Source organism: Rana temporaria, chromosome 1 (assembly GCF_905171775.1).
Source record: "Rana temporaria chromosome 1, aRanTem1.1, whole genome shotgun sequence".
NCBI classification, from domain to species: Eukaryota; Metazoa; Chordata; class Amphibia; order Anura; family Ranidae; genus Rana; species Rana temporaria.
Genome location: NC_053489.1, coordinates 26,957,908 through 26,971,080, shown reverse-complemented (window position 1 = coordinate 26,971,080; position 13,173 = coordinate 26,957,908). Strand labels below are relative to the sequence as shown.

Genomic DNA, 13,173 nt, shown 5'->3' with positions numbered 1-13,173 from the left:
TAAAGCAACGCTATTTTTAGCGGCACTTTACCATCGTTTTAGCGGTGGCTTTTTTGTGCTTTTAACCCCCGCTAGTGGCCGAAAAAGGGTTAAAAGCACCGCTGCGGAGGCGCAGCCCTTTGATTTCAAAAGAAAGGGGCGCATTAGGAGCGGTGTATACGCTGCTTCTAAAGCGCCTCAAAGATGCTACTTGCAAGACTTTTTTTTTTTTTTTAATCCCACAAGCGTACCGCTCCAGTGTGAAAGCACTCCGCCTTTCACGCTGGAGTGACAGGAATGGCGCTTTACAGACGCTTTGCAGGCGCTATTTTTAGTGCTATAGCACCTTGGTATGAAAGTGGCCTTTGAGGCGGTGAATAGACACGGCTGCCAAAGCGGTGCCTGCAAAGCACTTCGGCAGTGGCACTACACGGGCGCGTTTAACCCTTTATTCGACCGCTAGCGGGGGTTAAAAGTTCCCAGCTAGCGCCCGAATAGAGCCGCTAAAAAAAAAATGAGTCCAAAGAGCCTTGTGTTTGGCTCTTTACAGAGATTGGTGATGAGCCGTGTCCCAAGAACAGAGCGCACCAACCGATCGCCACACTGCGCACTCCCTGCACGCAATCGCAGCGAGAGCAGGACACCGTCATCCCAGAACGAGAGAGACGCCGCCTGCCCGTCAATTGGCAGAACGGCAGCTGGAAGGTGGTTAGGCAAGGCCTCCTATTAGGTCTACAGCTGGCCATACACAAAGAATTTGGGCTGCTGAGCTGAACAAGAGAAATCTATAGATTCCCTCAATCAAAAAAAGATAAAAAGAAACAGTTTCTTTTTGTATCTTTACGTTTCTTCATCTACAGATCAAACGGGATGAATTTTGATCTGCAGATGAAGTCAGTTTAAATCAACCTGTCAAGCAAAAAAATATATATTTTTTTTTTTATAAAATATTCCTCTGTTAAACCCCTTATTAACCCCTAATTTACTACAATCAGCATTAACTCCTTATTCTCCTCCATGTAATTCTTTTCCTGATGATTTTTTTTCACTGCTTTTTTATAAACATTTAAAACGTTATGCTTGCTTCGTTCGTTAATATTTTTACACCATTAACACACACACACACACATTATGGGCCAGATCCATAAAGAAGTTACGCTGGCTTATCTATTGATACGGCGCGTAACTTCTAGGATGCTCCGGCGTATCTTTTTTCTGTATTCAGAAAACAAGATACGCCGGAATTTTGCCAAGATCCGACTGGGTCTCTTACGCCGTCGTATCTTAGTTGCATATTTACGCTGGCCGCTAGGTGGCGCTTCCGTCGATTTACGCAAGAAATATGCAAATTAAGTAGATACGCCGATTCAGAAACGTTCGTCCGCCCGGCGCATTTTTATACGTCTTTTACTGAAGGCTTTTTCCGGTGTAAAGTTACCCCTGCTATATGAGGCGTATCCTATGTTAACTATGGACGTCGGGCCAGCGTCGAATTTTCCGTCGATTACGTCGTTTGCGTAAGTCGTTCGCGAATAGGGCTGTACGTAAGTTACGTTCACGTCGAAAGCATTGACTATTTGCGGCATAATTTGGAGCATGCGCACTAGGATACGTTCACGGACGGCGCATGCGCCGTTAGTCAAAAACGTAATTTACATGGGGTCAGCCTTGATTACCATACAACACGCCTACTGCATGGATAATTTGAATTCTGCGGGCTTATGCCGGACAACATACGCTACGCCGCCTTAACTTAGGGCGCAGGTTCTTTCTGAATACAGAACCTGCCTCACTAAGTTACGGCGGCGTAGCGTATCTGAGATACGCTACGCCCGCACAAATTTACGCCAGGCTTTTTGAATCCGGCCCTATATATACAAACATACACATTTCACATAGAAAAAAATAATATTTTATTCGTAAATAACTTTTCAATGCTTTGTGTCACTGCTGGCAGCTGAAGTATAAACAAAACAGTTGAGGTAGGTATCGGTAAGTACATAAAAAAAAAAAAGTATCGGTACTGGTAGTAAAAAATAAATAAAAAAAGGATATCGGTCCAATCCAAGTAATAGTAAGAAAAATATAGCTATGTTTTAAAAAATATATTTTTTACCATTTTGGGGCAGTTTTCCTTTTTATACAGGGGTCTCCCAACTATGGACCTCCAGTTGTTCAGGAACTACAATTCCCATCATGCCCAGTCATGTCTGCGAATGTCGGAGTTTTACAATGCATCATGGGACGTGTAGTTTCTCAACAACTTGAGGGCCGTAGTTTGGTGATCCCTGCTTTAACATTTTTATTTTTTTTTTACCATTTACCACCAGAAGGAAGGCCAATAAGAGGAATGGAGGAGCTCAGCTATGAGGAAAGATTAGAGGAGCTGAATTTATTCACTCTTGAGAAGAGGAAATTAAGGGGGGATATAATCAACATGTACAAATATATAAGAGGTTCATATACTGAACTTACCTTTGGGGGCAGACTCTTTTCTGTGAGAGCAACGGCTCTATGGAATCGTCTCCGTGTTTCCATTCGGTCTCTCCCCTCTATTATGGCCTTTCGTAAAAGGCTAAAAACGTGTTTTTTTGAGAAAAAGCAGGCCGAGTCATGTTAGTACTCCCTGTTGTTCCCTGGTGATCTGTTTTTTTTTAGTTTGTTTTTTCTGCTCTCCTTTTTTCTTTTCCTTCTATTTCTTTCCCTCCCTGACTTGATTTATCTATTTCCAGTTATGTTTTCTGCGCTTAGACACTGCCCTGACGAGCCAGTATTTGGTGCATTATAAATCTAATCAATCAATCAACTTGGTGTTATTCACTTTATAGTCACTTTATAGAGGACAAGGGGGCATTCTTTACGTCTAGAGGAAAAGAGATTTGATCTCCAAATACGGAAAGGTTTCTTTACAGTAAGAGCTGTGAAAATGTGGAACAGACTCCCTCCAGAGGTGGTTCTGGCCAGCTCAGTAGATTGCTTTAAGAAAGGCCTGGATTCTTTCCTAAATGTACAGAATACATTGGTGATTGTAATTGCAGTAAACTAATAAACAAAGTTTAAAAAAAAAAAAAAAAAAAAAACTATGTAAAAAAAAAAAAAGTGAATAAAAACCGTATCCGCCTGGATACACAAATTAGTTGCGATGATATTCTCAGTTTTAATAATACATCAAAGTTGCAAAATTGTGTTCAGACCACTAACATTGATTTAACCCCAGTCCCCCCCCCCCCAAAAACAAAAACACAACACCACCACAGAAGGACTGGTACCCATTCCTAGAATACTCTGTTCCCAGAGTTTTATCCCAAAGTTCTAATTTTTTTACACAGCTGGTGCTCAAAAGACAACCCTTACAGGTAGAGGATTTATTTCTTTTTTTTTAACCACTTAACGCCCCACGACTATTTACGTCCGCAAAATGGCACGGACAGGCAGAAGGACGTATATATACGTCCTTGCCTTCTAGCGGGTGGGGGGTCCGATCGGGACCCCCCCCCCCCACTGCGGGCGGATTCCCTCGGGGAGCGATCCGGGACGACAGCGCGGCTATTCGTTTATAGCCGCTCCGTCGCGATCGCTCCCCGGAGCTGAAGAACGGGGAGAGCCGTATGTAAACACGGCTTCCCCGTGCTTCACTGTGGCGGCTGAATCGTTCGTGTGATCCCTTTTATATGGAGACACAATCGATGACATCAGACCTACAGTCACACCCCCCTACTGTTGTAAACACACACTAGGTGAAGCCTAACACGTTCAGCGCCCCTTGTGGTTAACTCCCAAACTGCAACTGTCATTTTCACAATAAACAATGCAATTTAAATGCATTTTTTGCTGTGAAAATGACAATGGTCCCAAAAATGCGTCAAAATTGTCCAAAGTGTCCGCCATAATGTCACAGTCACGAAAAAAATCGCTGATCGCTGCCATTAGTAGTAGTAAAAAAAAAAAAAAAATTAATAAAAATGCAATAAAAATATCCCCTATTTTGTAAACGCTATAAATTTTGCACAAACCAATCGATAAACGCTTATTGGGATTTTTTTTTACCGAAAAATGGAAGAAGAATACGTATCGGCCTAAACTGAGGAAAAAACGAATTTTTATATATGTTTTTGGGGGATATTTATTACAGCAAAAAGTAAAAAATATTGCATTTTTTTCAAAATTGTCGCTCTATTTTTGTTTATAGCACAAAAAATAAAAACCGCAGAGGTGATCAAATACCACCAAAAGAAAGCTCTATTTGTGGGGAAAAAAGGATGCCAATTTTGTTTGGGAGAAACGTCGCACGACCGCGCAATTGTCTGTTAAAGCGACGCAGTGCCGAATTGTAAAAACGCCTTTGAGCATTTAGCAGCATATTGGTCCGGGGCTTAAGTGGTTAAAGTGACCTTTCGCTTTAAAATGCTGCTGGCCTGGCGTCAAACAGATCCCACTAAACGCCTCAGGTAAACTAGCTGCGAGCCGCTAATCGCCTCCGACTTATCTTCGGGGCGATGTGACAAGGGAGCCGTATATTACCAGCAGCAGCATCTGTCCTCCTGATACGATCCGGGGGACGCAGATTAGCATAAAATCTAATGATGTCAAGAAAGCCTACGTGAAAGAAAGCCTGCGCCGAGGAACGATTGCCGAGGCCTGACAGCGGCAGCGCAGTTTAGAGATGCAAATGAAACCATTATGTTCAATAATTATATGAAAATATGAAGAGTTCAGCATGTTTTTCCAGCCCCGATGGCGGTTAATGGGATGTGCGCTTATGTAAATAACCGCTATTAAAGCTAATGCCAAAAAAAAAACCTTAATAAATTCATAGTAAAGCTACTGATTTAGGAGGCTTTTTAATGCCGGCAGCGCTCAATTATTAGACAGGAGTGCATTATTACGTTTAAACCTCATTACCGCGGCAAGTCAGCGAAACTCTATCAATTATCTTGCGATAATGAAAATGAGAATTGTTCGAGGTGGGGGGTGGGCGAACGCAAGAAAATAAAAAAAAAAATATTGCTTCTTGCCAATTTTCTTTAAAAGCGTCACAAAAAAAATAAAAAAATGTGTGGGGGGTCAGGGGAGTCATGAGCGCGGCCCTGCGGAGATCACGTCATCTCTCCAGCAGTTTGCCGCTTCCCGAAGCCGCGGCACCTTGGGGGTATTTTCGCTAAAAGACGAGATGGAGGCGTTGGTGGCGGAGTCGCCATGTTCAGCGTCGCTCATGAAAAATAAACAAAATAAAAAACGCAATTGCCTTAATGAAATTGGAGGAAATTTTTCGTTGCAGTACAGCCGTAGAAATACATAAGGAGAGCAAAGAAGAAGGAATTCACATAAAAATAAAACACTTAGGACGCAAAATAATTTGCTATTATGTGAAATGTGAAGGAACGTGGCCTTTACCGGATAATAATGGGGTAAAGTTATCTAAATCCAGACGGACTCTGACCAAAATTAACATTAGGCGCCATATTCTTGTAGAAAGTAGGCGGGCGGCGCGTAAGCCATTTACACTCCGCCGCCCCAACCTACAGGAGCAAGTGCTGTATTCCCCAAACACTTGCTCCGTAGTTTGGGGCGGCGTAGTGTAATTGGCCCGGCGTATCCCCGCGTATATCCAAGGGGGCGGCTTGTATTTAAATTAAGCGCGCCCCTGATTCGAACGAACTGCGCATGCGCCGGGCTTAAAATAGCCCAGTGCGCATGCTCCAGTTCTCAGTGTAAAACGTCAATGACGCCGACGTGTGCGTCATTGACGTAAAGTCGTATTCGCGGACGACTTAGTAAAACGACGTAGCCGACGGAAAAACACCCTGCGGTTCTTTTGAATTGCAGTGTCTGTAAACTCGGGCGGCAAGAGAATCTTGCCAGGAAAAAACAAGGGGGTAGACTCAGGCAGGGGCGCGCACTGCTACGGCGGCGCAGCGTACCGTTTTTACGCTACGCCTCCGTAAATTACTGGAGCTATGCTTCATTCACGAAGCATTTGCTCCGTAATTTGCGGCGGCGTTTCGTAAAAGGGGCCGGCGTAAGCGCGCGTAATTTAAATGATCCCGTAGGGGGCGTGGATCATTTAAATTAGGTGCGTTCCTGCGCCGAACGTACTGCTCATGCTCCGTCGGGAAAATTACATTGCGGTAAATGACGGCGCAAGGACGTCATTTGCTTCGACATGAACGGCGTCCAGCGCCATTCACGATCCACTTAGGTAAACGACGTAAATTTTCAAAAATCGCGACGCGGGAACGACGTCTATACTTACCATTAGCTGCGCCTCCTAATAGCAGGATCAGCCTTACGACGAAAGCGACGAACGCAGACGACGTAAAACACGACCGCCGGGCGCGCGTACGTTTGTGAATCGGCGCGAGTATGCAATTTGCATACTCTACGCTGACAACTACGGGAACGCCACCTAGCGGCCAGCGTCAGAATGCAGCCCAAGATACGACGGCGTAAGAGCCTTATGCCAGTCGTATCTTAGGCTGGGTCGCGGGAACGCGGCGCGCACCCCGGTAAGAAGCTCTGTGACCGCGGCACCCGATCGCCCCGCGATCGGTCCCCAGAGCTGAAGAACGGGGAGAGCCGTGTGTAAACACAGCTTCCCCGTTCTTCACAGAGGCAGCTTCATTGATCGTGTGTTCCCTAATATAGGGAAGCACGATCAATGACGTCACAGGTCCAGCCCCGCCCCCCTACAGTTAGAAAAACATATGAGGTCACACATAACCCCTACAGTGCCCCCTAGTGGTTAACTCCCAAACTGCAATTGTCATTTTCACAGTAAACAATGCATTTTTATAGAATTTTTTGCTGTGAAAATGACAATGGTCCCAAAAATGTGTCAAAATTGTACGAAGTGTCCGCAAAATTGTTGCAGTCACGAAAAAAAAAAAAAGGCCATTAGTAGTAAAAAAAAAAAAATGCAATTAAACTATCTTCTATTTTGTAAACGCTATAAATTTTGCGCAAACCAATCGATAAACGCTTATTGCGGGTTTTTTTTACCAAAAATATGTAGAAGAATACGTATCGGCCTAAACTGAGGAAAAACTTTTTTTTATATAATTTTTGGGGGATATTTATTATAGCAAAAAGTCAAAAATATTGATTTTTTTTTCAAAATTGTCGCTCTATTTTAGTTTATAGCGCAAAAAATAAAAACCGCAGAGGTGATCAAATACCACCAAAAGAAATCTCTATTTGTGGGGAAAAAATGAAGGAAAGGGTTTTTAACACCTTAAGTGCTGTAGAATTCTGCCTAAATCTCCTGGTAGGAAGAAGCATAACCCTAAGATCAATGAAGGCTGTGTCCGTCTATGAACGAAAGAGAAAAAAGGACGCCAATTTTGTTTGGGAGCCACGTCGCACGACCGCGCAATTGTCAGTTAAAGCGACGCAGTGCCGAATCGCAAAAACTGGCCAGGTCCTTTACCTGCATAAAGGTCCAGGTCTTAAGTGGTTAATCATGCCGCTCTAGTACACACGCACGGTTTACTCGGTAAGAAAGCTCTGCAAGCAGTTTTCTTGCTGGTTCTTGCCGAGTAAACCGAGCGTGTGTACGAGGCATCACACGTACACGCAAAAAAAAAACGATGAATCTCTGGAATGATTATTCACTGGAATTGGGCCCCGTAGATTTCCATTGCATTTATAAATGAGCGGACACCAGAACTAGACAGCTCACTGACCAGCAGCATGGAGCTAAAGGTATCATTGTGCGCAACTTTCACGTAGGTGTAATTAATGAACGCACAATCATTACCCTCCTACTACACTTTCCAGTTAGAGAAAGAAGTCATTTTAGCTGGTTAAACGAGTTCAGTTAGAATTAACAGAACACATTTCTGCTCCTTGTGTGGGTGAGCACAGCAAAGATAGGATAATTGGGCAACATGGGAACCAGGGTCTGTACTGGGGGGCCCGAGTCCTTCTGTTCAATGTTCATCCATCAGGCAAAGCGCCATCCCAACATCAGATACTCAAAGCGCAAGTCAACCCCACAAACAAAAAAATGCAATATATTGCCGCATACCAGTCCTCAAAGTGTTACTAAACCCACAACAGTAAAATCAGTCTGTATATGCAGTAAGCAGGGCCGATCCGCCCTATAGGCTCACTATGCAAGCCGCTTAGGGCCCCGCAAAGCTGCGGAGGGCCCCCCAAATTACTAGAGGCCCCACCTGGTGAGAAGTCATTTTCGGCCCATCACCCCGCTTCTCAACTCGCTGGCTGCATGGGAGAAGAGGTAAGAAGTCAGCACCCCACGCATCTCACTTTAATGCAGTGCTTCTTAAATAGTGGGGCGCGCCCCCCTGGGGGGCCGCGAGGCTCCGTAAAGGGGGGCTCGTTTGACCTCGGCAAATACTGCATACTGCAGAGAGGGAGCAGCGCAGCGCGATCACTTGAGATTGTCCCAGCGCAGCCCCAGTAGCAGCCCGACGCGGAGGACCACGTGACCCTTTCGAGGAGAACAGACCCGATTGGATAGACATAATGCTCTATCCTGATTGGCCAAACCCGCCCGTGTGACTCTTTGTAGACACGAAGTGTAGCAGACCCTCAAGTGACATCATGGAATTTTTTTTAACAGGGATGAGAAGACAGGCGGAGAGAGAAGGAGATAACAGAAAGTCTCCCGAAGGCTAAGACGAGGAAATATGACGAGGCGTATGTAGCGAGGCGTATTCTTTGTTGTAAATTGATCCAAATTTCTTTCTTTTTTTATTCTCTTATACGTTAATAAGGATACGGTGTTATGCAGAGGTGTACTTATAACAATTTTATAGACAAATGATACTATTTACAGTCGCGCGGGGGGGGGGCGCGAAATGTTTTCTTCTTCTTCCTAGGGGGGGCATGACAGAAAATAATTGAGAAGCACTGCTTTAATGTAAGATGTCATTTCCGACAGCAGAACACCCCCTCCCCCCACTTCTCAACTTTAAATGTGACATGTCATTTTCGGCAGCCCACCCCCACCTTTAACTGTGACACGTCATTTTGCTTAGGGCCCCAGGGAGGTCAGGATCGGCACTGGCAGTAAAGCATGCTTGTTACACTCACTGTGGAACGTAAGGGGTTAATTACCCACATTGTGCAAAAAGGCTGTTTGATCCTGTCTTCTCTCATCCTCCCCTTCTTCCACTGCCCCCCAATCCATCTCCTGATAGTACAGAGCCTGGGGGGGGCACTCTGCACATGCTCAGTTTGGTGTGCATTGCTACAGTGTATTTTTTTTTTGGGGGGGGGGGGGGGGGTGCATGTGATCAGCACAGGGCCAATCAGCACTGTCCAGACAGAGGCCATGAAGCTTCATAGGATAATCCGAGGCGAATGAAAACTTCCCCTACAAGCTTTAGCCAGACACTGATAGAAGGCACCAGACTGCTATATACTGCTGATGAGAAAAGGCATTTAACAGTTTATATTTACTAAAATATTTGCATTTTCATGTAATGTGGGAGACCAGATATAGTGGATGCCCTGTGTTTAGAAACACTTTAACCACTTCAGCCCCGGACCATTATGCCGCCAAATGACCGGGCCACTTTTTAGGATCCGGCACTGCGTCGCTTTAACTGACAATTGTGCGGTCGTGCGCCGTGGCTCCCAAACAAAATTGGCGTCCATTTCTTTCCCCCACAAATAGAGCTTTCTTTTGGTGGTATTTGATCACCTCTGTTTTTATTTTTTGCGCTATAAACAAAAATAGAAATAGAGCGACAATTTTGAAAAAAATGCAATATTTTTAACTTTTTGCTATAATAAATATCCCCAAAAAATATATAAAAATAAAAATGTTTTCCTCAGTTTAGGCCGATACGTATTCTTCTACATATTTTTGGTTAAAAAAAAAAAAAAAACGCAATAAGTGTTTATTGATTGGTTTGCGCAAAAGTTATAGCGTCTACAAAATAGGGAATAGTTTTTTGGCATTTTTATTAATTTTTTTTTTTTTTTACTAGTAAATGGCGGCGATCAGCGATCTTTATCATGACTGCGACATTATGGCGGACACATTGGACACTTGACACATTTTGGGGACCATTGTCAATTATACAGCGATCCGTGCTATAAAAATGCACGGTTTACTGTGAAAATGACACTGGCAGTGAAGGGATTAGGTGGCGCTGTAGGGGTTAAGTGTGCCCTAGTGAGTGCTTCTTACTGTAGGGGGGATGGGCTACACGTGACAAGACAAGTCATCACTGCTTCCGATTACAGGAAGCGGTTATCACTGTCATTGTCACTAGTCATCGCACCCCGCGCCGGTAATTGAGGCCGCGGCTTTGCGGCCTTCGGCAGGCTTAAGCTTCCCCAGGCCACAATTTCTTGTCGCAATTGCGACCTGGCGCCCGGATTTTGTCGAGGCCTGCTATAGAGGGATATGCTTTGTTTAAATTGGGGTCTTGCTAGAGGGTATACATGTCCCCAGTCATGGTGGCATATCCTGCCTTTACAAAGGTAAGCCGCGCCGAAACATTGACAATTTTAAATTTGTTAATTTTCTCCCGCTGTTCCAACGTCTATTTGAATAAGTCGGTAGTATAAAGTGTAGGCTCCCCACAAGGTGTCACCCCTTTGCGAAGGATCAAGCTCAGGATGACCCAATCAAAGCGCTTCGCCACTCTTACAGAAAGCGCTCGTGTTCTGCGGGAGGAAAATGGGAAATTCGTATTGACAAATGTGGATTTCACAGAGGAAACCATGGCACAAACAGCTGGATGGCAGTTTCCTGCCGCACGCAGCCACCGGGCCCACGCTGATAAGTCACGCTATAGAATGGAGACACATGCAGACTTATTCCTCTCCATAAATTAGAATAATTATATCCGAGAGTCGTACAGATGCAGGGTGAGAAAAGGGAGGGGGGAGGGGATTACAAATGAAAATAAAAAGGATATCTTCCCTTTCTGTGGCGATGAGTTTGTTCTGCGCCTCCAAATGCCGGATCTTCTTCTCGAAGGATTCATGCTCGGTCTTCAGACGTTCCTCCGTTACCTCCTTCTCCTCGCTCACCCTGGAAGGCCACAGAGAGTTCATATGACACGGAACAAGTAACAAAACAGGATTTTACATCTTCATAACAAAAATATTTCTATCTAGCCTTTTTAATACATCAGTTTATGCAGGAGCAGAGCAGGGAACACCGATATGGCATCGCAGAAAAGGGTTCAACATGGAGAAGCAGACACAAACATTTAAAGCGGAGGTTCACCCTTTAAAACATTTTTTGACATCACACAAAGTCGCGCCATCCTACCGACACAATGCCGGTGTTTTTTTTTTTTTTTTTGTCAGCACATACCTCTTAATCCCGATTTTCACCTCACGGCGATCCCGCGGGAGTGGGCGTTCCCAAGCACTGCCTGTGATTGACAGGCTTCCAAACGGTGCATACTGCGCGTCACAGGTTGCCGAAAAAACCCGAACGTCGTGCGGCTCTATACGGCGCCTGCGCACCGACGTTCGGGTTCTGTCGGCAACCTATGACGCGCAGTATGCGCCGTTCGGAAGCCTGTCAATCACAGGCAGTGCTTGGGAACGCCCACTCCCGCGGGATCGCCGTGAGGTGAAAATCGGGATTAAGAGGTATGTGCTGACAAAAAAAAAAAAAAAAAACACCGGCATTGTGTCGGTAGGATGGCGCGACTTTGTGTGATGTCAAAAAATGTTTTAAAGGGTGAACCTCCGCTTTAATATGAGACTACCACTTCCATAGACACTCCTCTCCTACTTGTAAAAATCTTTTTTTGCTAGAAAATTACTCAGAACCCCCAAACATTATATATGTTTTTTTTTAGCAGACACTAGAGCTGCACGATTAATCGCGGAGAGAATCGCAATCTCGATTCTCCCCGCCCGCAATCTCCCCGCGGGATGACCCGCGATTCTTCTGTTTCACGGTTCCACGTAACCAGCGTGGAGCGCAAATGGCGCCGATATCGGAACCGACGTCAGCAGACTGCGCCGCTGGATGGATACCTGGGCTTCTCTCGCAGATCTGTACAACTGTAGTGTGTATCCATGCGCCACCCAGTGGTTTCCGGCGGTACCGCTTCTGATGTATTAATCCTTCTCACAGTTCTGTACAACTGTGTGTATCCATGCGCCACCCAATGGTTGCCGGCGGTACTGCTTCTGATGTATAAAACTGGCATTCAGTTTTTGAGAATTGTGATCTTTAGTCTAAGCAAAAGAATCGTGATTCTCATTTTGACCAGAATCGTGCAGCTCTAGCAGACACCCTAGTGAATAAAACGGCGGTCATTGCAACTTTTTATCTCGCACAGTATTTGCGCAATCATTTTTCAAATGCCTTTTTTGGAATAATAAAAAACAGTAAAGTTAGCCCAATCTTTTTGTACAAATGTGAAATATGATGTTACGCGGAGTAGATAGATACCTAACTTGTCACACTTTAAAATTTACGCACGCTCATAGAATGGCGCCAAACTTCGCTACTTAAAAATCTCCATAGGCGGCGCTTTAACATTTTTTTTTACAGATTACCAGTTTAGAGATACATAGGAGGTCTAGTACTAGAATTGTTGAACACGCTCTAATGCACGTGGTGATAACTCACATGTGAGGTTTGAACAGCGTTTACATATGTGTGCGGGACATACGTGTGTGTTCGGTTCTGAGTGCAAGCTACCGGGGACAGGGGGGTTTTCATTTTTTTTTTCTCAATTTATTTTATATTTACACTTTTTTCCTTGATCGCTTTTATTCCTATTACAAGGAATCCCTTGTAATAAGAATCTAGTGTCACAGCCTCTTTATGGAGAGAGGCGTGGTCAATAAGACCCCACATCTCTCCTCCAGGCTGGAAAGCATGAGAACGAGAAAAAATAAATTAAAAAAATCACCGATCTCAGCCGACAGCCCCAATCGCACCCAACACAAGCCTTCCATTGCAACCACCACTACTGCTGCTTCTCTACCAGTCCTTTTTCCATTGCAACCACCACCACTCCTCTGCCAATCCTCGTTTCACTGCAACCACCAACGCTCCTCCGCCAATCCTTTCCATTGCAACACCACCAATCCTTTCCATTGCAACCACCACCAATGCTCCCCACCAATCCTTTCCATTGCAACCACCACCAATGCTCCCCACCAATCCTTTCCATTGCAACCACCACCAATGCTCCCCACCAATCCTTTCCATTGCAACCACCACCAATGCTCCTCACC

At 44.8% G+C, this 13,173-nt stretch overlaps 1 protein-coding gene across 1 annotated transcript in view; it reads right to left on the bottom strand.

Annotated features, from left to right (window-relative positions):
* The window catches only part of KIAA1328 (KIAA1328 ortholog), a 208,757-nt gene that overhangs the window by 164,257 nt on the left and 31,327 nt on the right, over positions 1-13,173 (bottom strand). The window contains exon 5 of the mRNA XM_040336054.1: positions 10,878-10,993. Coding sequence (XP_040191988.1) covers positions 10,878-10,993 — 116 coding nt within the window. The remainder of the gene's footprint in view (positions 1-10,877; positions 10,994-13,173) is intronic.